This window comes from Stenella coeruleoalba (assembly GCF_951394435.1).
Source record: "Stenella coeruleoalba genome assembly, chromosome: 8".
Taxonomy (NCBI): Eukaryota; Metazoa; Chordata; class Mammalia; order Artiodactyla; family Delphinidae; genus Stenella; species Stenella coeruleoalba.
The window spans coordinates 39,324,119-39,349,939 of record NC_137154.1 but is presented as its reverse complement, the minus strand read 5'-3'; the positions used below and the strand labels follow the sequence as shown (position 1 = coordinate 39,349,939).

At 33.3% G+C, this 25,821-nt stretch overlaps 1 protein-coding gene across 9 annotated transcripts in view; it reads right to left on the bottom strand.

Annotated features, from left to right (window-relative positions):
• Window positions 1-25,821, bottom strand: part of SOX6 (SRY-box transcription factor 6) — a gene marked incomplete at its 3' end in the record, with an annotated part of 516,843 nt that overhangs the window by 242,118 nt on the left and 248,904 nt on the right. For 8 of the 9 annotated variants that reach the window (XM_079928497.1, XM_079928500.1, XM_079928502.1 and 5 more), the window contains one exon: window positions 21,058-21,147. The exons of the other annotated variant lie outside the window; for it this stretch is intronic. In XM_079928497.1, coding sequence (XP_079784623.1) covers window positions 21,058-21,147 — 90 coding nt within the window. The remainder of the gene's footprint in view (window positions 1-21,057; window positions 21,148-25,821) is intronic. 9 annotated transcript variants of the gene reach the window in all.

Below are 25,821 nucleotides of genomic sequence, written 5' to 3'. Positions count from 1 at the left end.
CAGGGAGCAAGCTAGCAAGGGAACCTGTTCCCCCCCTGCTGCAGCAAGGGCCCCAATAAAGCCTTGCCTGAATTTGTTTGGTCTCTTGTCAATTTCTATTGATTGCAGGGGGGGGTGGGGGGTAGGGGGGTGGGGGGTGGGTTGAAGGCCAAGAACCCTGGTTGGTAACAAAAGTAGCTAAATTTTGAGCTCCTTTGTACACCTCTCTTGTTGACTTTTGTAAGACTGTAGCCTTGCAACTGGCCCAGCCTCTTTAAGGTTATACTTAAAAGGTGATTTTATTCAAAATCTCCTAAACTTTTGAACCCTATCCTTTACAATGTTGGGTTCCTTCTAATTTCATTTTGGTTAGTGCAGTACAATTTTACAAGCAGAGTTCAGAAAATGTGTGCATTTTTAAATGACCTAAATTCTCTGTAGTTTCCTTTTTCAGTAGTTTAATGCTGAAACATTTGGATTGAAGGGAAATCACAAATAAACGGAATAATTGCATCAAATTTCCTCAGTGCATTAAATATGCACTCTGTGGTAATTACCAACAGTAGCAGCACATTTAAAAATGTAGAGAATAATGCACAATTTATGCCTATTTCAAGGGTCTAATTCATAAAAACACCATTTGGATGGAAATACAAACATTTTATTAAATGGTTAGCCTTATAATTTTTTTTTTTAGTTCAGACAAATGACCTAAGTATGTGTGTGGGAGGTCTAGTACCATGGGCCAGTTCTTAATGTGACATATGTATGGCATGAGAATTTGGTGAAAAGCTGACTTTAGAATAAAGAAATACCCAGGATGCACCTGGCACCTGTGGTGCTAGGCACAGAGCACTTCTGGGCCTATAAACAGCATTGAGATTAATTGCCATTCCGTAAGTTTTTCTTTCAAGAATCAGCTGTATATAAATATTATCACAACCGTGTATTTTTAAACTACATCATTTATTCAGACAAAAGAGACTAAAGTAAAATAGAGCAAATTAAAAAGAATGATATATAAAAATTTTAAATCTTCTTAATACTATTTTATGTTTACTAAAAACCTTATATATAACTTTTAATTACAAAATAATAAATTCATATTATTAAAATCTCACTTATCATACACATTACACACACAAAACATTTCACAGCACAGCAACCGTACGTCCAGAAATGGTACATGTGGAAATCCCATTTTAACAGCAGGACCTCTAGGTTTTAGCTATCACTATAATAAAATGCCAGAACTAAAATTATACGAAAAAAATCTCTTAAAATTTTGGAAAATAGAATTTGAATTGTACTTGAATAAGGCGATTTAATAATACTACAAGGGTTTGAGAGGCATGTGATAGCTAAAAATCTGTGAGATGGGAATGAAGCTGACTAGGCCTAGCCTCACTGAAAAATGTAAGCTAGTTATCAATAAACTGAATATCATTTTTGGTTGAGCAAACACTGGCAACTTAAACTATACTCTAAACTTGACATGGGAGATAACACTGATTTCTTAGACTGTTAGAACTTCCTCTTAATTTTATACATATCTAATCATTTCCTATGAAATAATTTGTGCTTCAAGAGGTAATAAATGGTTCCAGGTACTAATGGGTGGCACAAAACCAAATACTCTTGATATTATTCCTATTGGCAAACTACTATTTACTGAGAACTATTTTGTCAGTCACTTTGCAATCACTGACAATGATCCTGAAATGCAAGTATTTTTTTATACTTTATAGGTTAGAAAGCTGAGAGTAAAACAGGGTAAATTAATTGCTCAGTTTACACGATTCAAACTCACATCTGATCAACTCCACATCCTGTATTTATTATGCCATAATTCCAGTTTAAAGGAGGAAAGCAACTCATTTCTTTAAGCCAGTAACTTCATCTAGTGTCTTCACAGAAACTTTGAACTCTTAGATGTGACTAATTTGTTTTGTAGTTATCATTGGCAAATTAATTTATTATCAAGGTAAATATATACTAGTCTATTTTAAGGTTCTAGTCCAGTGGTTCTTAAAGTGTGGTTCTTGGACCCCTTGTAATCCCAGAGTACCTGAGGTCAACACTGTTTTCATAATAATACTAAGACATTGTGCTGCATGTTATAGTGTTGACATTTGCACTAATGATGCAAATGAAATAGTGGGTTAAAATTGCTGGTCCCCTAGCATGAATCAAATGCACCTAACTCTACTAGTAGTCATTGTATTCTTCACCACTATACACTTACAGTTAAAAAAAAAACACAGAAAGTTCAGTTTCCATTAATAATTTCCTTGATGAAACAATAAAAACAATTTTATTAAATAATCACTTTTAAGTACTCATACTTAAAATATTCTGTGTGATAAAATGGGAAGCATTCCGCTGTTTATTGTACCTAAGTACAACAGTTCAAGAAAAATGACTTATGCTATTGTTTGAGTTGCATGTTGACATTTTCATATCTTTTTAGACATTTTCATATCTTTTTATACACAAAGCACCAATTTTATTTGAAAGAACAACTAAAAGACAAAATATCATTTTGCATACTTCAATTTTGGCAAGTGAGCCCGCCACTTCAAGAAAAACAACTGAAAGTATTGGTGGAAACAATGTAATTTGAACTTTAAAGGGAAAATTAGAATTTTGGAAAACTATCTGTCATCATTACCATGATACTTTCCAAATACTTAAAAGATTTTCTGATAAGATTAGTTGTGACATTAATGAATGTGATTTTTTGATACTGTATGATGAAATGTGCCAAAATAAGGTAGATCTTCATAACTCAGTAAAACAATGTAATCTAAAAGCTGTTACAAAATAATACATGGAGTAAAAAATTCATTCAAAGGTCAAACTGGAGCAATGGATTTCAATATAAAAGTATTGACAGTTCATTGAAATGGTTTCAGATCCTACATTGGGCCTAACCTTTAAGAAACTACCATTTATGAAATTTCATATAATTATATGAAAAGGCTATAAGACACAATTATATGAAAAGGCTATAAGACACTTCTCCCTCTTCATATACTTCAATCAATACATTTCACAACAGATTGAATGCAAAAAGCAGATATGAGAGAGTTACTATTAAACCATACACTAAAGAGATTTACCAAAATGTAAAACAATGCTACCCTTCTCACTAAATTATTTTTAAGAAATATGTTTTTTATTAAAAAATAGGGAGTTTGGGATTGACAAAAAAAAATTGTATATCACTATATTGTACACCTGTAACTTATATAATATTGTACATCAACTATACATCAATAAAAAAGAAAGAAAAAAAAGAAAAAACTGAAAAAAATCTTTATGGTGATATATAACAGGTATACTATCATAGCTTTTAAATGAATTAATAAATATTTCTTAAACTTATCAGGTTTAATTTCTAACACAATAAGTATTAATAGATATAAGTCATACAAACTAAACATTTTTAGAGTCCTCAATACATTTTAATAGTCCTGAGAGCAAAAATTTTTAGAACTACAGTTCGTCATTCTACCAATAAATATTTACTGTTTCAAGTACTAAACTATGTCAACTGTGTTGACAAGTGTTGTTGGCTACCTATAGCATTTATTGATTCCCTACTCCATGCCACCCCAAACACACATCTTGTCTCTAATCCTCTCAAAAAATCAGAAGTTAAAGTAAGTAGCATAATCCATTTTCTTTTGTACAAATAATGAAACTAGTCCCTTTCATTTTTTTATTCAAGACTTGCTTTCAGTCTTTTTTTTAAAACTAGTCTTTGTTGAAAAAGCAATGCCTACACATGGTAAAAATACTTCAGTACAAACTATACAGTTCAAATTAAAAATCCAGCCCCTGTCCCATACCCTTCACTGCCCACACCCCCAACTACATAGTCAACCTCTGTTAACAGTTTATTAAATATCCTTCCAGCAATTTTCTGTGTATATACAATTTTTTACACAAATTGGGGCATATATATGCTCTCCTCAGTTTTACTCTGTCACTCTTAATAGTTCCAGAGATATTATCCTTATTAAGCCAAACAATAATTCAGTTAATATTGAGAAGCTATGCTGAAAGCCTCTAAATTAGTGACCCCATTTCTCCCACTATAATGCAGAATAAGCCAGACTTAAATTTATGTCCTGTGAGGTATTTTCACTTAACACTCAGCTTTGCTTATCTCTTTATTGGGGTAAGAAGATGCTACTAAAAATGGGACTAAATTCACTACCCAAATGTTATGAAATCAGCATTCCAAGTTATAAGAGAAGTTTCTTTCAATATGCCCAAACACATTTCATTCCCAGATTCCTACAGCTCTGCTGTTACCCTCTCATCTCTTATTGCACTGAGTCACACCCCAAATTACAGGTGTGTATTAATGTATGTATTTTTGTATGGATGGATAGAAGGTAAACGCTATTTTTAATTCTGGGTTTGTACACTAATAGTGAAATAAAAACATTTGTATTCAAAGAATACGAACTACTTTGATAAACGAAGGTTCCACCATAAGACTAAATCTAACACACGTCATTAAAGCTCCAGTATGTTTCCACTAATTCCACACAGGAGGATTACAGATGTCCTGCTAGCTACCATTTCCTGGTAAGCAATCTGAATGGCTTCCAGGAAATTGCTAATGACCTTCATTTTACTTAAAATCTAGGCTGCAATTAGTAAGAGTTTTTCTTCTGCATGCTGGTTATAATGTTTATTTTCATCACAGCAATCAGGAAGAAAAAAGTGAAATGTCTTGTTTTTGAATTATATCAAAATGTGTTCTCTTTTATTTCGATATGTCACCAAATAGACTAATACATATTTAATGTAATCATAATTGTGTAAGAATACTTTGGATCTTTTTTCCTTCTAACCAATTTTGCCTCCTTTCCCACTCGCTACTGCTAAAATGAGCCTTTTAAAAATGGAATCAATAGGAATACTTTATAAATGGTGACTATTTTTACATATAAGAACATTTTTTAATTGAAATTTTTGAAGCGAGATATGATTTTAAAGTTTTATGTTTTTAATTATAATAATTAACTACTAAAAAAGAAGTTTCAGATTCTTATTCAATGAATTTGAAATATTATTATGTGGTCAATATAACAATAACAAAGAACAATTTTAGCCAGTGCTATATTTATAGCCAGAACCTGTTATTAAACGTCAGTATTTTATTCTAAGTAAACATTTATTTCTGTAATTAGATTCAACTGATCTTTTCCCCAACATATCTATTTCTTTCAATCCCAACAGTTAACAGTGATTCTAATATATCATAATACTTTAGACCTTAATCATATAGTAGCAATTTTTGTCTGTAGCTTTTGTTTGACTTTTAATTAAGAAGACCTTGTGTCTCCAATCTCAAGTGAAGGGAGGTTTTAATTGCTTGTATGTATATCACACAGACATCAAAAGAAGTAAAAGATGTTTATAACAGAGAGCTGAGATGTTTATAAAGGAGAGCTTTGAAATGTCTACATTCATGCAAAGTGGTATAATTTTTAAAAATGGATGTTGCTATGTTATAATACATATATATTTATAAAACTAGCTGTGGTGTGCATTTATTGTTAGTAAAAAGAGTTCATGAGTTCTGCAATGATAACTCACTATTGATTACAAGATGACCAAAAGACTATGTGAAATGGGCTAAACGTGCTATTTGAGGGAAATTCCACCTTAGTAATTTACTGTGTTATTTTAGGGAAGTGACTCTTCTTTTGTGGATATTGGGATCCCTATATGGAAAATAAGTCGAATTGCGTAACATGCAAAGCTCCTTCAAATTTAGTTTTTAGAGATTCCATGATTTAGATATTACTCTCAAGTTCTACAATTATACAGATTTATACAGAAAATAGATAGTGACACTCTACTACATTATTTCATACAAATCAATGAGAAAATTACATGTACTCTGAATCTCTTTCACAAGCTGGTCTCTAGAGCAATACAGCATTTGTCTTAGAAATAACAATTTAAAATTTTCAAAATACATGAAATCTAAACATTGATATATTACTGTTTCACTCCTTTTTCCTAATGAGACAGCAAAAATCACTAGGTATGTGAACTTTGCTGATTTTATTGGCGCTAAAAAGTGGCAGATGGTTCGTCTCTAAACACCTCCAGATTTTTTTTAAGTTCCCTTGGATGAAGAAATTGCTGTAAATTTGTAAATGGAAATTCAAGAAAAACTCATTTATAAATGAATATGTAAAGTGTACAGTCAAAGCTTTTGGAAGACCACTCTAGTCCTTCTGTGATTGCCTACAACGGAAAATACCAGTAACTATGAATTACTATTCCTAAAAAAACAGAGTATTCCGTAGAAAGGGCAATGCATAGAATAAGCAATCAGAGTACTTAGATATAGTTTAGGCCCTTACTATAAAGTGAACAGACTAGTTGAGAGAATTGGCAGTTAAGATAGTAACCTGTGACATAGAACACTAATTCTTTGGGAATGCTGTTACATTCATACTGACCCTTTGGTGATAACGGCACTGCTTAAGTTACTTCAAGAATAACCTACACTATTTGATCTTCAAAGATCTATCATGCACTGAAAAAAACCATGACTTTTGTGTTCCTGCACTCTCCATCAAAGATTTATGTTTGTAATCAAAACTGAAAATGAAACCAGGCTCTCAGTGGCACATAGTAGCAAAATTATAATACATTCACATTTTTAATTCAGTACATGTACCAAGCACAACTGTAATATGCCTGCACTATTTGATGCAACACAGTTCCTAATTTTACTTCTCTTAGTAAAAACCCTAATGAAGTAACAGTGAGTAATCTTAAAGTTTTTAATATTAAAGTATAGCAACAATATTTAGGCTCCAGAACAAATCTCTCAGACATTTTAGTTGAATAACTATAGTAGGTAATTGTGTTTCAACAATAACCTTAAAAACATTGGGAATCATTTGTAGAATTTTCCATTTAAAAGCATATGTTTAATCACTTTTTTCCCTAACAGAAAGAGACTGTCATTTTTCTAAGCTTCAGGACAGTATACCTATAAGCTCATCTACCTTAATCCCTAAATGTAAATATTGAGATGATTAGTCATAAATGACCAAGGAAGGAAAGCAATATTTTCCTTATTTGGTTCATATCACATAATTATTTTTTCTCTCTTATCATCTGTGTGTTTGACAAACAGTTTGTGCTAACTCAAACAACCAGCATTACTGTTTCTCTGGCACACTGCCCAGGGAGGCGCCTTCACACCAAGGAGGAGATGCCAGCCACAGCATAGAGGGACATGTATGCAAAAACAGAAGGCTGGCTAAGATTCTGCTATATAAACCACAGAAGGCTATATCCATGCATAGAAACAGAGGATGAATCCTAATGCTCTAGACATCATTTAGTATGTCATCATTGCATTTAGAAATGCTTTGTCACCATAAGTATTCTGGCATCCTCACTCAAACAAACAAGTATACATACAAATGGGTTATGGACTTTGCCAGTACTTCTGCTTCACCTTGTATCTTTATACTATATTATTCCACCCTCTTTCTCATTCGGATTTTTTTTTTTTTTTTTTTTTTTTTTGGCTGCATTGGGTCTTCATTGCTGCGCATGGGCTGTCTCTAGTTGCAGCGACCGGGGGCTACTCTTCATTGCGGTGTGAGGGCTTCTCATTGCGGTGGCTTCTCTTGTTGCAGAGCACAGGCTCTAGGAGCGCGGGCTTCAGTAGTTGTGGTGTGTGGCCTTCAGTAGTCGTGGTGCATGGGCTCTAGAACGTAGGCCCAGTAGTTGTGGCGCATGGGCTTAGCTGCTCTGCTTAGCTGATCTTCCTGCACCAGGGCTTGCACCCGTGTCTCCTGCATTGGTAGGCATATTCTTAACCACTGCACCACCATGGAAGTCCCTCTCATTCGGATTTAGATCAAGATAAATAATTCCATAGGTGTTCTTTTGCCAAAATGGCAGAGTAGAGAGACCCTGAGCTCACCTCCTCTCACAGGCACACCAAAATTTCAACTACTTACAGAACTACTATTGATGAAAAAGACTGGAACCTACCAGAAAAGTTCTTCAACAAGTAAAGATGTACAGAAGGAACCACAACAAGATGGGTAGGAGGGACAGAGTCATAGTATATCAAGACCCATATCCCTGGGTGGGTGACCCCCAAACAGGAAAATAATTACAATTGCAGAGGTTCTCCACAAGGAAAGAGGGTTCTGAGCCCTACATCAGGTTCTGCGGCCCAAGAGTCCTGCACTGGGAAGAAAAGCCCTCAGAACATTTGGGTTTGAAGGCCAGCAGGTCTTACTTCCAGAAGACCCAGAGGGTTGTGGGAAATAGACTCCACTCTTTTTTTTTTTTGTAAAACATTCTTTTATTAAAAGAACAAGTGCTGTTTACGAACTGCCCTTCGCATAAATAACATCCGTTATACAAAGATACAAGATCCCAGTTATGCACAATTCCAGGCTTGGCGGTGGCAGGGGATAGACTCCACTCTTAAAGGGCACACACAAAATCTAACATGCTCTGGGACCCCTCACCTCACCAGCAGAAAGGCTGCTTTAAGACCCCCTTGAGCCCACAGCTGCCCTTGGCCACAGCCCTGCCCACCAGAGGGCCAAGGACCTGCCCCCACACACCTGCGCACATGTACTAGAGCTGGAACCCCATAGCCCCACAGCCAGAGACCCCCAGGACCCAGCTGCTGCCATCAGTGGACAGGCACCAGCCCCAGAATTCCCTGGACCTAGGCCCCACCCATCAGCAAGCCTGCTCGAGCCTCAGGACCAGCCTCACCCACCAGCAGTGGACAACTGCAGCCCCTAGCCTGACTTGGCAAGACCCAGCCTACCCACCAGCAGGTCAACAAGGTTCAGGACACCTTGGACCCCTCAGCCAGCTGTGTCAGGAACCAGCCCCACTCACCAGTGGTCCGACACCAGCTCTGGGACCCCTGGGCCCTGCAGTCAGACTCCAGGACCCAGCTCTTCCTGCCAGTGAGTCAACACTAACCCTAGCTTCACAGAACAATGGGTAGCCACCAGCCACAGGATCTCCTGGACCCCAGCTTCACCCCAGGGTTCTGCAGCCAGCCACCTCATGACCCAGCCCCACCAACCAGTGGTGGGCAGCCTCCAAAAAAGGCAGGACCCGGAAACCAACTGGACTGGAAGCCAGTCATGCCTTACAGACCACCCACAGTAGCAGCCCACCACAACAGAAGGACCCATGAAGCCCACATAGAGGTTGAGCATAGACCTCTGGTGACCAGAGGGAAGTGTACTGCTGGGAGCATTGAATGTCTCCTACAAAACGCCACTTCTCCAAGTTCGGGAAGCATAACCAACCTACCAGATATATAGAAATAAAAACAGCAAGTTAGGCAAAATGAAGTGGCAGAAGAATGGAGGAACATGTCAAAACCCCAGAGGAAGAACTAAGTGAAGTGGAGATAGGCAGTCTACCCTAGAAAGAGCTCAAGGTAATGATTGTAAAGATGATCAAAGAACTCGGGAGAAAAATGGATGAACAGAGCAGGAAGTTAGAAGTTTTGAAAAAGGTTAGAAAATAAAAAGAAATCAACCAAACAGAGGTGAAGAATACAATAACTGAAATGAAAGATACACGAGAAGGAATCAACAGTAGACTATATAATACAGAGGAATGGATCAGCAAGCTGGAAGACAGAGTAGTGGAAATCACTGAAACTGAACAGAAAAAAGAATGAAAAGAAATGAGGACAATTTAAGAGAGCTCTGGACAACATCAAAAATACTAACATTACATTATAGGGGTCCAGAAGGAGAAGAGAGAGGAAGGGGCAGATAACATACATGAAGACATAAGAGCTGAAAACTTCCCTAACCTGGAAAAGGAAACAGACATCCAAGTCCAGGAAGTATAAAGAGTCCCAAACAAGATCAACACAAAGAGGACCAGACCAAGACACAATGTAATTAAAATGGCAAATATTAAAGATGTAGAGACAATAAAAAAGCAGCAAGAGAAAAGCAACAAGTTACATACAAGGAAACTTAAATAAGGCTATCAGCTGACATTTAAGCAGAAACTGTAGGCCAGAAGGCACTATATATTTACATAAAGTGAGGAAAGGAAAAAACCCTACAACCAAGAATACTGTCTACTCGGCAAGGCTCTCACTCAGATTTGATGGAGAGATCAAAAGTTTTACAGACAAGCAAAAGCTAAAAGTGTTCAGCACCACCAAACTAGCTTCACAAGAAATGTCCAAGGGACTTCTCTAAGCAAAAAAGAAAAGGCTGCTACTAGAAACATGAAAATTACAAAAGGAAGAAGCTCACTGGTAAAGGCAAATACACAGTAAAGGTAGTTTATCAACCATGCACAAAGTTAGTAGGAAGGCTAAAAGACAGAAGTAGTAAAATCATCTATATTCACAATAAGCAGTTAAGGGATACACAAAACAAATAGATGTAAAATATGATGTCAAAAACAGCAACCATGAGGGGAGGAGAGTAAAAAATACAGCATTGTTAGAATGCAATCAGAATTAAGAAATCAGCAACTTAAAATAATTATTCATATATTTATATTGTTATATACAAACGTCATGGTAACCCCAAACCAAAAATCTGTAATAGCACACACAAAAAAGAGAAAGGAATCCAAGCAACACTAAAGATAGGAATCAAATCACAAGAGAAGAGAACCAAAGAAGAAAGGAACAGAAAAGAACTACAAAACAACCCTAAAACAATTAAGAAAATGGCAATAAGTAGATACATATCAATAATTACTTTAAGTGTAAATTGACTAAATGCTCCAATCAAAAGACACAGAGTGGCTGAAGGGATACAAAAAAAAAAAAAAAAAAGACCTGTATATACGCTGTCTACAAGATATTCACTTCAGATCTAAAGACACACACAGATTGAAAGTGAGAGGATGAAAAAGGGTGTTCCATGCAAACGGAAATCAAAAGAAAGCCAGGGTAGCAATACTTACATTAGACAAAATAGACTTTAAAACAAAGACTGTTACAAGAGTCAAATAAGGACATTACATAATGATCAAGGGATCAATCCAAGAAGATATAACAATTGTAAATATATATGCATCCAACATAAATCACTTAAACACATAAAGCAAATATTAATAGAAATAAAGGGAGAAATTGACATTAACCCAGTAATAGTAGGGAAGTTTAACACCCCATTTACATCAATGGACAGATCTTCCAGGCAGAAAATCAATAAGGAAACACTGGCCTTAAATGACACATTAGATGAGATAGACTTAATATATATAGAATACTGCATCCAAAAGCAGCAGAGTACACATTCATTTCAAGTGCAAATGGAACATTCTTCAGGATAGATCACATGCTAGGCCACAAAATAAGTCTTTCCAAATTTCAATTTAAGAAAATTGAAAACATATCAAGCATCTTTTCTAACCACAATACAATAAGACTAGAAATCAACTACATGGAAAAAAAACTGCAAAAAACAAAAACATGTGGAGACTAAACAGTATGTTACTAAACAACCAATGGATCACTAAAGAACTCAAGGAAGAAATCAAAATATACCTGGAGACAAGTGAAAACAAAAAGGCAAGAATCCAAACGCTATGGGGTGCAGCAAAACAGCTGTAAGAGGTAAGTTTGTAGCAATACAAGTTTACCTCAGGAAACAAGAAAAATCTCAAATAAACAACCTAACCTTAGACCTAAAGGGAACATACCTCAACATAATAAGGGCCATATATGATCAGCCCACAGATAATATCATGCTCAACAGTGAAAAGCTGAAAGCATTTCCTCTAAGATCAGGAACAAGAGACAGATGGCCACTCTCGCCACTTTTATTCAACATAGTATTGGAAGTCTTAGCTACAGCAATCAGAAAAGAAAAAGAAATAAAAGGAATCCAAATTGGAAAGGAAGAAGTAAAACTGTCACTGTTTACAGATGACATGATACTATACATAGACAATCCTAAAGATGTCACCAGAAAACTACTAGAGCTCATCAATGAATTTGATAAACTTGCTGGATATAAAATTAATACTGTTGTATTTCTATACACTAACAACAACTATCAGAAAGAGAAATTAAGGAAACAATCCCATTTACAATTGCATCAAAAAGAATAAATTACCTAGGAAGAAACCTACCTAAGGAGGTAAAAGATGTGTACTTGGAAAATTATAAGACACTGTTAAAAGAAATTAAAGATCACACAATCAAATAGACAGATATATTGTGTTCATAGATTGGAAAATTAATATTGTTAAAATGATCATACTACCCAAGGCAAGGCAATCTACAGATTTAATGCAATCCCTATCAAGTTACCAATGGCATTTTTCACAGTACTAAAACAAATAATTCTGAAATGTGTGTGGAAATACAAAAGACCCTGAAGAGACAAAATAGTCTTACAAAAGAAGAACACAGCTGGACATATTACTCTCCCTAATTTCAAACTACAATACAAAGCTACAGTAATCAAAACAGTATGGTACAGGCAAAAGAACAGACACATAGATCAATGGAACAGAATAGACAGCCCAGAAGTAAACCTACATATTTATGGTCAGTTAATCTATGATAAAGGATGGAAGACTATACAATGGAGAAAAGACAGTCTCTTCAATATGTAGTGCTGGAAAAACTGGAAAGCTACATGTCAAAGAGTGAAATTAGAACATTTTCTCATATACAAAAATAAGCTCAAAATGGATTAAAGACTTAAATGTAAGACCAGAAACCATAAAACTCCTCGAGGAAAATATAGGTGAACCACTCTTTGACATTAACTGTAGCAATATTTTTTGGATCTGTCTCCTGGCAAAGGAAATAAAAGCAAAAATAAACAAATGAGACCTAATTTAACTTAAATGTTTTTGCACAGCAAAGAAAACCATCAACAAAATTAAACGACAACCTACTGAATGGGAGCAAATATTTGTAAATGATATCACTGATAGGAGTAAATATCTAAAATATATATATGTGATACAATTCAATATCAAAAACAAACTGCCCAATTAAAAAATGGGCAGAAGGCCTCAATAGACATTTTTCCAAAGAGGACATACCAATGGCCAACAGGCATATGAAAAGATGCTCACCATTGCTAATCATCAGAGAAATGCAAATCGAAATCACAATGAGATATCACCTCACACCTGTCAGAATGCCTATCATCAAAAAGAACACAAATAACAAATGATGGCAAGGATGTGGAGAAAAAGGAACCCTTGTGCACCATTGGTAGGAATGTAAATTGGTGCCGTCACTATGGAAAACATTATGGAGGTTCCTCAAAAAACTAAAAAATAGAACTACTATGTGATCCATCAATTCCACTCCTGGGTATATATCCTAAGAAAATGAAAACACTAATTCAAAAAGATACATGTACCCCAGTGTTCAGAGCAGCATTATTTACAATAGCCAAGATATGGACACAACCTAAGTGTCCTTTAACAGATAAATGGATAAAGAAGATGCAGTATAAATATATATATATATATATATATATATATATATATATATATATATATATGAATACTACTCAGCCATAAAAAGAATGAAATTTTGCAATGACATGGATGGACCTGGAGGGTGTTATGCTTAGTGAAATAAAGCAGACAGAGAAAGACAAATACTGTATGATATCACTTATATGCAGAATCTAAAAAATAAAACAAACTAGTGAATATAACAAAAAAGAGACAGACTCACAAATACAGAGAATAAATCAGTGGTTATCAGTGGGGAGAGAGGGAGGGGGTGGCAAGATAGGGGTAGGGGATTCAAAGGTACAAACTATTAGATATAAAATAAATAAGCTGCAATGATATATTATACAGCACAGGGAATATAGCCAATATTTTATAATAACTATAAATGGAGTATAAACTATAAAATATTTGAATCGCTATATTGTATACCTGAAACTAATATAATATTGTAAATGAACTATGTCTCAATTTCTTTAAATGATAAACACTACTATAGGGAAAAACTGTATAACTTATACCCATGCCTGCTTTGCTATACTGCCTCACTTACATAGAAAAGAGCAAAATTGGAAGTATTTTGGTTGTTCGTGTGTTGCAGGAGGACGAAACAGTCCAGAGTCTATCTTCCCCTTGTCCCCAGTGCAGAATTCCAAGACTGGAGAATCTGAGAAGTAATCTGTGTTATACTAAACAGAGGCTTTAGAGACCAGGATTCAAACGCGACATCCATAACTTTCTGAGTGACCCAAACAAGCCACTTAATTTCTCTCAGTCTAATTTTACTCACATGTAAAATCAATACAAAAATATTTTCCTCACTGGGTTGTCAAAAGGATCAGATAAAATAATGTAGGTAGTTTTAGTACATGGTTTCTTTTATAAAGTATCTCACAAAAGTATTATTTTACTTACTGACAGGAAATAGTATTTTGAAGAACAGTCTTAAAATTAAGAAAATTTAATAAACACTAGTATAATTTTGAAGGAATTTTAGGAGGTCATGAACATTCCACCAAAGCAGGAATACCCCTCTACATCTGTTTAAATTTTCCATTGATTTTATTTTATTAATTTATCCACTCATTTATTCATTTAATAAATATTTATTGAACAACCACTATATTTGATCCAACTGCATCAATGTTGGGTAGCCATTAATTGTTCCTAAGTTCTTTTGTATATTGAGAACAATTTCCCTATTACCTTAACGCCCTAAAACAACACAAAAATCTTATCCACTTCTATTGAACAAAACTCCAAACATCTAACGTGTATGAGGTCAAACTTCCCTAGGTCTTGAATCACTATTCACATTAAATGTCCAAGTCTCTTTACTAGTCTAGCCACTTTTGATAAATACTAATTTCACAACAGACATATGGTAACCCAATTAGAACACAATACTTTAAGATGTAACCAGACCAAGGCAAAGGTCTAATCATTTTATGCTATCTTTCATTTAAGTCTTAATAATAAATTTATTTAACAATACTCATAATAATATTAACCTCTTTTGAACATTGCTTTGAGATTACTGCTATTAAATTTATGCCATTTACAGCACTCTATCCTCAATTAATGCTGCTGTAAAAAAGAAGTTACCTATGGAAATATGATGGGGGTTAGGCATGGGATTTTCTCTTAAAGAATATCAGACAAGACTCAGATACAGGCCCACTGAAAATCTGTGATTCATTGTTTGTCCACCTTTAGCAATATTCCAACTCCTACCAAGAGTTTTGGAAATACTGCTTTATTTCACTTAGATAATAGGACTTTTATTTGAAAGCACTAGTATTTTTTAAAGTAAAATCTAAATAGTAGGTTATTAATTTATTATTTCTTAATATGTAGTAATATTAAAGTCACCGGGTTGAAGATTCATTTTTCAGTATAGCTCATCCATTCTATTGCCCACACTTTAATTCTCCTTCTAGCACCTAACCCACCACAAAGAATTTTCCAATGACAGAGGTTGTTTCCACCCTTTCTCAGCTTCATCACATTCTTGAATCCAAAAGAAGACATAAAGTTAAGAATGACATAGAAACATAAGTTAGATAATAATATAAATATTGACTATTTAGAAAATAATGACTATGAGAATTCTAAAAATTTAAATTTATGGGATGCATAAAGCTAGTTCTACAAACACATTCATGGCTAAAAGTGCTTTTATTAATTAATAAAAAAATGTTGAAAATAAAGTAGTCAACTTAGAAAATTAGGAGGTATCAGAAAACAGAAAAAAGAAAAAATATAAGAAAAACAAAGAAGAGAGAGATAACAAAGGTAAAAGCAAGATTAAGTAGTTGGCATGCTGAAAAACAGCAGAACTGACAAGTAAACCTAAAAGCTGGATCCTTACTGGGGAGTAAGGGGGGAATGATAAATAGAAAAATCACTAGCAAGTAAAAATTGAGGAACAAAAGGGAGAGAACACAAATATGCAAAATTTAAATAGAATATATAACAGCAAATAAATGGAAAACTTAAAATAGCGATATTGTATTTTAAAACAATACTAATGTTTTTGAAAATCTCAGTGAAATATACAATTTTCTAGGAAATTTTTTTCCTGGCAAAACTGACTTAAAGAGAAAAAGAAACTTAAAAAAAAAAATTATCTCCATAGAAAACTCTAAGCCTAGATGTTTTATGAATATATTCTTTCAGAATTTTAAGAAATAAGTGATTCCCACTTATTTTTTTCACCTGATGAACTCAAATGTTTATTTTTATTGATTATACTAAGATGAAATCATTGTCCTCTTTTTTTATTTAAGTATAGTTGATTTACATTGTTTGATTGATTTCTGATATACAGCAAAGTGATTCAGTTATCTGGCAACAAACACATATCTGTCAATAATTACCTTAAATGTCAATGGACCAAATGCTCTAATCAAAAGACAGAGTGGCAGATCGGATTAAAAAAAACAACCAAGGGCCTACAATACGTTGCCTTCAAGAGACCCACTTCAGGCAAAGGACACAAAAAGAATATAAAAAAAGATTCCCACTTACTAATAAGATGTTGTCTATTCAATAGTTTTACATAGCCTTCCTCCACAAAAAAGGAGGAAAAGCTTTCCAATTCCATGAACTCTGGCACTAAAATTTAACAAAGATAGTACAAATAAAGAAAAACGCAAACTAATCTCATTTACAAATACAGATGCAAAAATAACTGTAAGGTAAGCAAATAAAATTATGCAGTACATTAAAACAAGACTACACCATGACTAATTAGGGTTTATTTCATCAGTAAATTTGAAAAACAAAAACCAATAAGACATGCCATAAACTAAAATGCAATTTCTCATAGAAACTCCTAATAAAGTGGACTAGCATGATTTTTAATGATAAAAATCATTAAATCAACAGTCAGTATAATACTTATGGTAAAATATTAAAGAAAATTCCATAAATTAAAAACTAAATAAAAATACCTGCTATCACCTGTATTATTTAATATTATTCTTGATATTCTAGGCAGTGTATTAAAAGAAGGGGTGAAAAAAAGGAACAAATAACTGCTAAAAAAGAGGAGAAAACATATCAGCTGAAATATGACTAGAGCTAATAAGTCTGACAAAAAGGGAAGTTATAAAATGAATCAGCAAAATTTACTAACACCCCCAAATATAGTAACAAAAATATAGTAGTATGAAAAATATCTCATTCATAAGAGCAAGTAAAAATATTAAATATTATAAAGGAAACATCAAAGGAAAGGTGCAGAATCTGTATATAAAAAACAAAACATTGTTGAGGGACATAAAAGAATTGAGTAAGTTATTTGGAATGGAAAGATTCAATGCTAAAAAGATTTGTTATCCCATAGTTTTATAATCTTTTTTAAAAAATCACTTTGCAATTTTAATTAACAACATATAAATCTAAGATAAACTTTAGAGAAGTACACAAACACCTTAAAGAATAATTATGAGTGAGGTCTTGCAATACTTTTCAAAGATACTATAAAGCTACAGTGATTAATATAGCCTAGCACTGTAAAAGTCTAGGTAGAAAGATAAATGGAATAGAGCCAAAAACTGAGAAATGGCTCCAAATATGTAATCAGTATGTAATAAAAGATGTTATTTCAAGTCAGATGGGATAAGATGGGTTACTTAATAAATGATACAGAGATATTTGGTTAACTTGAGATAAAAATTAAGTTATATCTCTAGTTGAAATTATACTCAAAATATATTCAAGATGAATCAAATACTTAAGTGTATAAAAATATAGTCAAAGAACTGGAAGAAAATATAGTAGAATATTATATAATTTTAGACTGGGAGAAGCCTTTCTAAACAAACCCCAAACAGAAAAAAAAAAAGAGCATTACAAAAGGGAGGCAAAGATTTAACAACAAAACCATAAAGTAAAGAAAATGACAAAATATACATATATGACAAATAAAGGCTAATACCATTAAAATATACATTAAGAGCCTTAAAAACCATAAAAACTAGACAAATCCTTTAAAGGAAAAATGGGCAAACAACATAAACAGACAATTCACAAAGGAAGAGACATTTAATACAAATAAATTCATGTAAAACTCTTCATTCTCAATAAAAATCCAAAGAATTCAAATTAAGTCAGCAATAATATGTTATATTCCCTTATCAAACTGGCAAGAAATGTTTAAAATAATAATACTTGCTACTGAGGGCAAGGGAATACTCGCAGATACTGCTGGTGAGAGCACAGAACACTATACCTGAAGGGCAATGTGAGTCAAAAGGCTTTTTTAAAAAGAACACCTTCTTTGACCCAGTAATTTCACTTTTTAGAAATATATCGTAAGAAAATAACCACTAATTGACACGGAAAAGTATTAAAAAGTTACCCATGTTCAAGGTTTTCTTTATAATGACAAACAATAAAAACAACTTAAATATTAAATAAAAGACTCAGTTAAATTATAAGAACCTCACTTTATGCAATATTTTCTGCAAATAAGAATAATAGTTTAGAAGATGACCTAATCAGGGAAATTCACAATATATCATTAAGTGGGAAAAATAGATTACAAATGAATAGTAAAAGGATGATTCCAATTTTAAGGGAAAAAATTTTTATGCATAAATTAAAATGGAAAGGATATATACTATAATACAGGTAGAATGAAAAGGCAATTATATTTTCCTTTGGGTGTGTTTATATACTTTTTACAATAAATGTATATGAATTTTGTAATGAGGGAAAAATAATGAGATATATAAATACACACGCTTGAGATATACTGAACCCTGATAACCCACTGTAGTATGTTTTTCTTTTCTTTTCTTTTAATTTCTTTTTTGGCCGCACTGCAGCATCTTAGTTCCCCGACCAGGGATTGCACCAGTGCCCCCTGCAGTGGAAATGTGGAGCCCTAACCACTGGACCGCCAGGGAATTCCCCTAGTATGTTTTTCTTGGAGATAGTATTTAGATCACCCTAAAATTTCAGAATAATTATAACTAATTTTGGTGGCTAATAACTGATCTGATCTCACCTACAACAAAAATGTATGTTGAGTTTCAGCAGTGGCTGAATCAAACTATTTGAACACTACTTTAACTAATTTTTTTTCAATTTTTTATATTATTGGTATACTTTGTGTATAATGTTTATGGTGACAAGATATTAAGATGTAAAAAGAGATACTTACACAGAGTAAATCAAAATGTAAAATTTAGTAAGATTCTTATCTTCTATGCCCATAAAACTGAGGGTAGCACACAAATGAAAGTTTACACTTCACATACAGAATCCAGAAAAGAAAAAGTTAAAGAATTTGAAAAGCCTAATTTTGCATGTTTCACTTTTGAGATTTATATATTTTGATTATATAAAACTAGTACAGTTTTTGCATTTTTAGAATCAAAAATAAAGATAGAAAGTGGGAGGGGGAAAGATAACCCAAAGCATAAAAACTCGATGCTGAATCATAACATAATAAAATGTTAGCTTCCACATTACTGAGAGAAAGCAAGACCCCCATCATTCACGCTGGCAAAAGCTTGCCTTTGCATAAACCATTTCTGTTCTCACTGTCATAAAACCAATGACTTTGGAAAGGGAAGAAAACACAGAATGACGTGCAAAGTAGCACACACCATGTTATTGCAGCTGGATAAAGAATATGTCACTAATGACTTTCTTTCTACCCGTCAGTTTTAAGTTGAGTTTCTTTTTTTTTTTCCAAAATAGCAAATGGCCTTTATGAGTACAAAACAGAAGCAGTGAAATTCAAAATAATATCCAATTTCCACTTGATTTTGATACTGCATTAGTTAATAGAATGAGTTATTAATTATTTCTTGGAAAAGATATGACTCCCTTTTCTCTTCATTTGAGTTGAACATAACATGCCTGAACACTAAGCAGTTTTCTGTAATAAATTCAAAATAAAATTTTCATCAGATAGTTATCATGAAATGTTCATCCTAAATGAGGAATTATCCATGGGAATATTCACCTGAAGTCATTTGATAAATTCAGAAAACTAATGTAATTAAGTTCCCAAGTTGTCAGGTCAAGTCAGAGTGATGACTGTCTGTAAGGGACAACTGAAAAAATTAATTAATGACAATGGATTCTATTCATGATACCAAAAGCTAGTGATACAGCACTTCATCTCCACAAAGGAATCAACAAGAGAGAATTGGGCAAAAAGTATAGCTTCTTAACTGATAGGGCAGCTTAATTCTGTAATGGATTGGGACTGTCGACTTCTTAACATGTTTCAAAATAATAACGTCAATCACTTATCTTTAAAAATAAGGATGCTCATTCTCATCCGGGTTGGAGATCATGAAATGTTAAGTCCGGTGAAATCTGATTGAGATTAATCAACCTACAATCCTATGGGCAGTTAATAACAACCACAACTTTCCCTCATGAGGACTTTCTTAAGTGCCAGGCAGTTTTAAAAGCTTTACATATACTAATTCTCTTAATGAGCCTATGAAGTAGGTATTTTTATTATCCTCAGTTTAGATACAAGGAATTCAAAACATAGAAAGCTTCAGTGACTTGCCCAAAATCACTCATCTAGTAAGTGACAGAGCCAGGATTTGAACAGGTAAACAGGCCTCAGAATCCAGCCATAAACCATAAACAGCACATTCTATAAAATCCTTTTTGACAGTTACTACAGCTGACCCTTTTTGATCAGAAGAAATTCAAATCAGTGATTTGGATTCATCAATTAAGCTATTATTATGATTTCAAAAGGAAGGATTAAAATTATCTTTAACTTAATTTGTTCATCTTTGACATAACCTTCTTTCTTTTTCATACTTTTTGTTCAGTAAACTAATGAAGTAGTTTATCCTATAAGTTATATGTTTATAGACTAAAAAAGAAGGGGCAAAACTTTCATTCTATAAACATCACAAAAGAATAAAGTTCAGGAACACACTATACATTTACCCTCTCAGATATAAACAAATATTAGAGGTAAGAATTTAATGTTAGGGCACAGAAATAAGCAAATGTGTTGTGGAACAAAATAATATTTCTACATTGATATGTTTGATATTCTGTATATTGTACCTTTAATTTCTCCGAGAAGTTCACTGGTATTTAATCTTTCCATTTTTTCCTTCCAATCTTTCGAAAGTAGTTTTTCCATGCAGGAGGAATCTATTAAAATAAAAAAGTAAGTATTAAAACTATTACACATGTATTTGATAAGTATTAAAATATTACAAATACAGAAGGCTGTGGAGTTTATGGAGAAATTCTGTTATTCAAAAATAAATGATTAAAGCTATTTTTTCTTGTTGCTGTTTTAACCCTAGGATACAGACAATTATATTCCATTATCTACTACAAAATACCATAACTAAATTTTTTTTGGCTGGAAGATTATTTAAACTATTCCCACGAAAAAAAAAGATAATGCTCAATAATCTTATCTTGGTATTATAACTACAGTTAATTAATATTCAGCCAGCATTTATCACTTCTTAGACCAATTGGACAGAACAAGGGGCTTTTTCATACAAGCTTAAGTTTAGATATTATTCCTTTCAAACCAGGTGATGTTTTTTAAGTCCAAGCAAAATTCATGTGCTATTCAAGGAAGAATGATAAATCTTCAAAGGAGAAGAGACCAATCGACCTGTAACTACTTAGTCCTTAAAAAAGAAATAAACATATGGCAACTTTTGTAAAATACCCATTTAGAGTAAAATGCAAAGAAAATAAAGTCATGATGTCCTCTGTCCCCCAGTAATGAAAACAGTTAAAACTTTTCTCTTATATAAAAAGAGACGCATGATCTTTTCAAGAAAATCCTTATTTAAACGCTGCTTGACCTATTGCATTTCTAAATAGCATTTCTAAATAGCATACTAGATTACACTTGTTTCTATTAAGATTCATAAAGTTTACAGAAGTTTAAATTTTAGAATGTTCTAATAATTAGCAAATTTTTATCAATGAATTATTTTTTTCTCTCTGTTCAGATGGATTTGCAACTGGAGCTACTGCTTACATCTATTTACGTGTATCTTTTAAGCCTCAAATCTTAACAAACAGGCCATGTTTCCAAAAGGGAAAGCAGATTTAAATACTCAATCCTCAGTGCAAAGAATACTCCCATTAAACTTTAACATTCCAAGCGTCAAAATTCTGATAACTCCTTTTTAAAATTATATTTAAAATAATTACTTCAATTCCAAATGCCTTTTCTCTCCCATATCAGTACCTATCTCTTTAGCATTTTCCCTTTCATTTTTTCTCCAACTTCTAAATCCTCCTTGAATTTTTCAGAATGACAGTAAGGTCAAGATGGATCTGAAGGGTTTTAGAAACTAGATAAGCTTTAAAAAGAAGACAGTGAGCCCCGGGTAAGAGATGAGAGGACCACTGCGTGGTTAGAAAGTATTGGTGAAAACAATTAACGTTTGTTCGTGACATGATCAATCAATCAAGGAATGGATAGAATCCAGATCAGTATGTTGGGAAATCGCTGATGAAGAACAACCATACTAGCTCTCTATCACAGAAGCTAAAGTTCTTTCTAAATAGAAGTCAGCTTGATTCTATTAAGTGAAAGCTCCCTGCTCCTTCTCTTACTTCTTCCCTTCTTTCCTTGCCTCCTTCTTTCCTTCCAGTCTTTCCTATTAATTATTTTCGTAGGCTTCAACAAGTGACCTACCACTGTGATTAAAAACTGGATTCTGAGTGACCTGCTAATAGGGCCTATATGCATATGCGTCTGTTCAGTTTGTATTTAATTTTCAAAATGTTCTCTTGTTACTTTTATTTTAAATTCAGAAATAAGGTGTATACTTCGTTCCACACATATTTTGTTTTTATGCTAAAGTCATAGAAAAGATAATACTAATTTGAGAGTTAAGGAGCAAAATCTTCAAAGCCATGCCTATCAGAGATTACTTTTTCTCAAATCAGGTCTAAATTTCTGGATATAACATTAGACCATGTATAAGAATAATCAACAAAATGTCTTCAACTTCCTACCTTACTCAGTTTTGTTACTTTTTTTTAACCTTTTCATACATGTTATAACATTGTACTAAACTGATAATCACTGATATGAACGCTAAAGCATAACTTGTTTGGTTAAAATTTGAGTTGAGTGCACATATTATAATGGTCAAGACAAAAATCCCAATTGACTAGTAATGATCCAAAATTCACAGCAAGTTCATAAACTAGGATTAGATACACACTAAATGTAAAACAGGCTAAAATATGTCTCTCATTTCTATTAATAGACCTGAAATCTTTCAGAGCTCCAGAAAAAGAATGCTGAAACTTCATGGGAGAAAAACAGAACTATATGGACAACAAGAATATACACTTCAAACATTTATCAAATAAGTTTGAAGACACAGCTTTACATAAAAGCTAATCATTAATAAAATGGTTAATAAATTCAAAACATTTCACATTCCTATTAGAAAATTAATTCTCACCATAACGCTGAGTTAATCTAGCTATATGAGTTCCCATTTCAGTAGAAGACACTGAGGGGAAAAACATAAAGCAGGCTTTGCAAGTCTATATTTATAGCCCATGAAAATATTTAGTAACAATCACTGATTGCCTTTATCTACAGGACAATAAAGGTCACTACATACAACTTTATCAGCATTTAATCTCAATTCTGGGAGATTCCAGGAATATTCAAAACTGTGAGAAGGTCTCTTGAAAAACTGAGCTTTTTCACCTAATTATCTGTCTGCCAGACCTCTAAGGGCATACATACCACAATTAGTACTAAACACAACCCACACTGTAATGTAAAACAAGTAAGGTGAGGGAAAAAGACCAGAAGATGCAGTACCACAAGATGTACTAAAATGCTACATATGCAGAGGATACTACTGCCTCTACCAAGACGTTTCTGACTTGAAATGAGGAAATATATGCTAAAGTTAAAAGTGAAATTTTATATTTTCAAATTTCCCACTCAAAACAATATCCAGGTAAGGGTAAAAATTAACGGTATTCATCCTCCTGTGCCACATACGTCAACTACATTAACAGGACGCTAGCTTTACAGAGGCAATTCATCATATCAGACTTTGCCCCTTTCTGATCATGCACAAATGCAAAAATCAAAGAGGTCAAGATAAGTAAAGAAGTCCAGCTTGCCTTATGTCCACGCAAAGAGTAAGCCCATGTTTCAATTCAGTACTTATGCAGGATTCCAAATGGAAAAAAAAAGAACTAAACATCACCCGGATATTCTTGGATAACTCTACACAGATAAATATGCCACAGTCCTCAAAACAATGAAAAGATATACAGTATATTTTATTATCTGAGTTTGACTACTCAAATTTTAGCATTTTGACTGAGTTGTTTTCAGCTAAACAGGAAGAAACTACATACCTTTTGGAAATTATAGTATCACAATATTATAGTATGTGTCACGGTAATATGTACATATTAAAAATGAATGTAAGCCATAACACTTCAGTATAAAGTGGAAAATGTCAAAATTTATTCCTCTTACTTTGAAAGAATTAGTGTCCATAAACCAATACATATTCAATGAAATATGAGAGTTTATATTTATCTTGTCTAATTTTTGTAAATAGTGTGATAAAAACAGGACTGAAAAATCGAGTTGCACTTCAATTCTTGCTTATTTTTAATCAAGGATGTAAAGGGTTCTGATATGTTATAAATTAATTCTCAGTTGCATAGCTTTTGTTTTTCCTTTTCCTTTGCAAATTTAAGTTTTTCTATTTCAATAACCTTTTTCTAAGGATAAAAGGAAAGATATCATAATGGATTGCAAAGCAATGTTTCTGCTTCCTAAATACCTAGGTTTCCTAAATACCTAGGTTTCAGGCCAGGTAAGTCAGGAATGCTTTATCGTGCTAATAATTAATTTTACAGTACAAGGGAAATTTGAAGTGAGAGTATGTGAGATATTTATTTCCTAATCTATATGATGATATGTTAGGAACAATTGAAAATTATTCCTAGTTAAACAAAGCTGCAGCAGTGTTAACTACTATTCTGAGCAAAATAAAGGGTCAAAGAGAGTAAATAAAGAAATCATCATTAAAATTAAATCATGGGGGAATGGGAAAGGATAATGGGAAAAAATTTTTATCGTACTTTAAAACAATTTACCTGTGAGTAAACACGTATCATTATTCCCTTTACCTCAAAGTGATAAAGTTAGAAATGCTGAAACATTAGAAACATGACATAGAAAATAACTTTAAAATACCTTAGTGAGAAACAACAATGACTGCTCCCCCTGTATACAGATCCTACTGCTTTATTAACTTTTTTAAGAAAATATTAAAGCAATTCCTTTTATTTTTACCACAGGAATCATAAATTTCAGAAGCAATAAATTTTTTATGTATCCAAACAATGATAACTTATTAAAAGTATCCTTGACCTTGGTTTACAACTAATTCTGACAATATATATTTATATCCCTGCTGATCATCAATCTCACATTTTTCATTAGGAAACAGAGATGCACATGCCAGTTACTGTACATTTTTCCACAGTGACGAGTGCTCCACAATACAGTGGGATAAAATTGGAGCTTGGAGAGCTTGAAGAGCACTCTTAAATTTTAATTAAAACCCTCCAAGCTCACTAAAAATAATTAGACACAAAAATGTGCCAGTTTTATTTTGAAGTCACTATAACGTACAAAGCACACTCCCTGACGACTGCTCATGCTCTCATTCTCTCTCTCTCTCCCTCTCTCCAATGAAACAACTGATTTTCCAAATACGAACAAGGCGGTATAAATAGAGGCTGTTTTCAATCCTGCTCTTCATGCTGGGAAGCTGACAGAAAAGACAG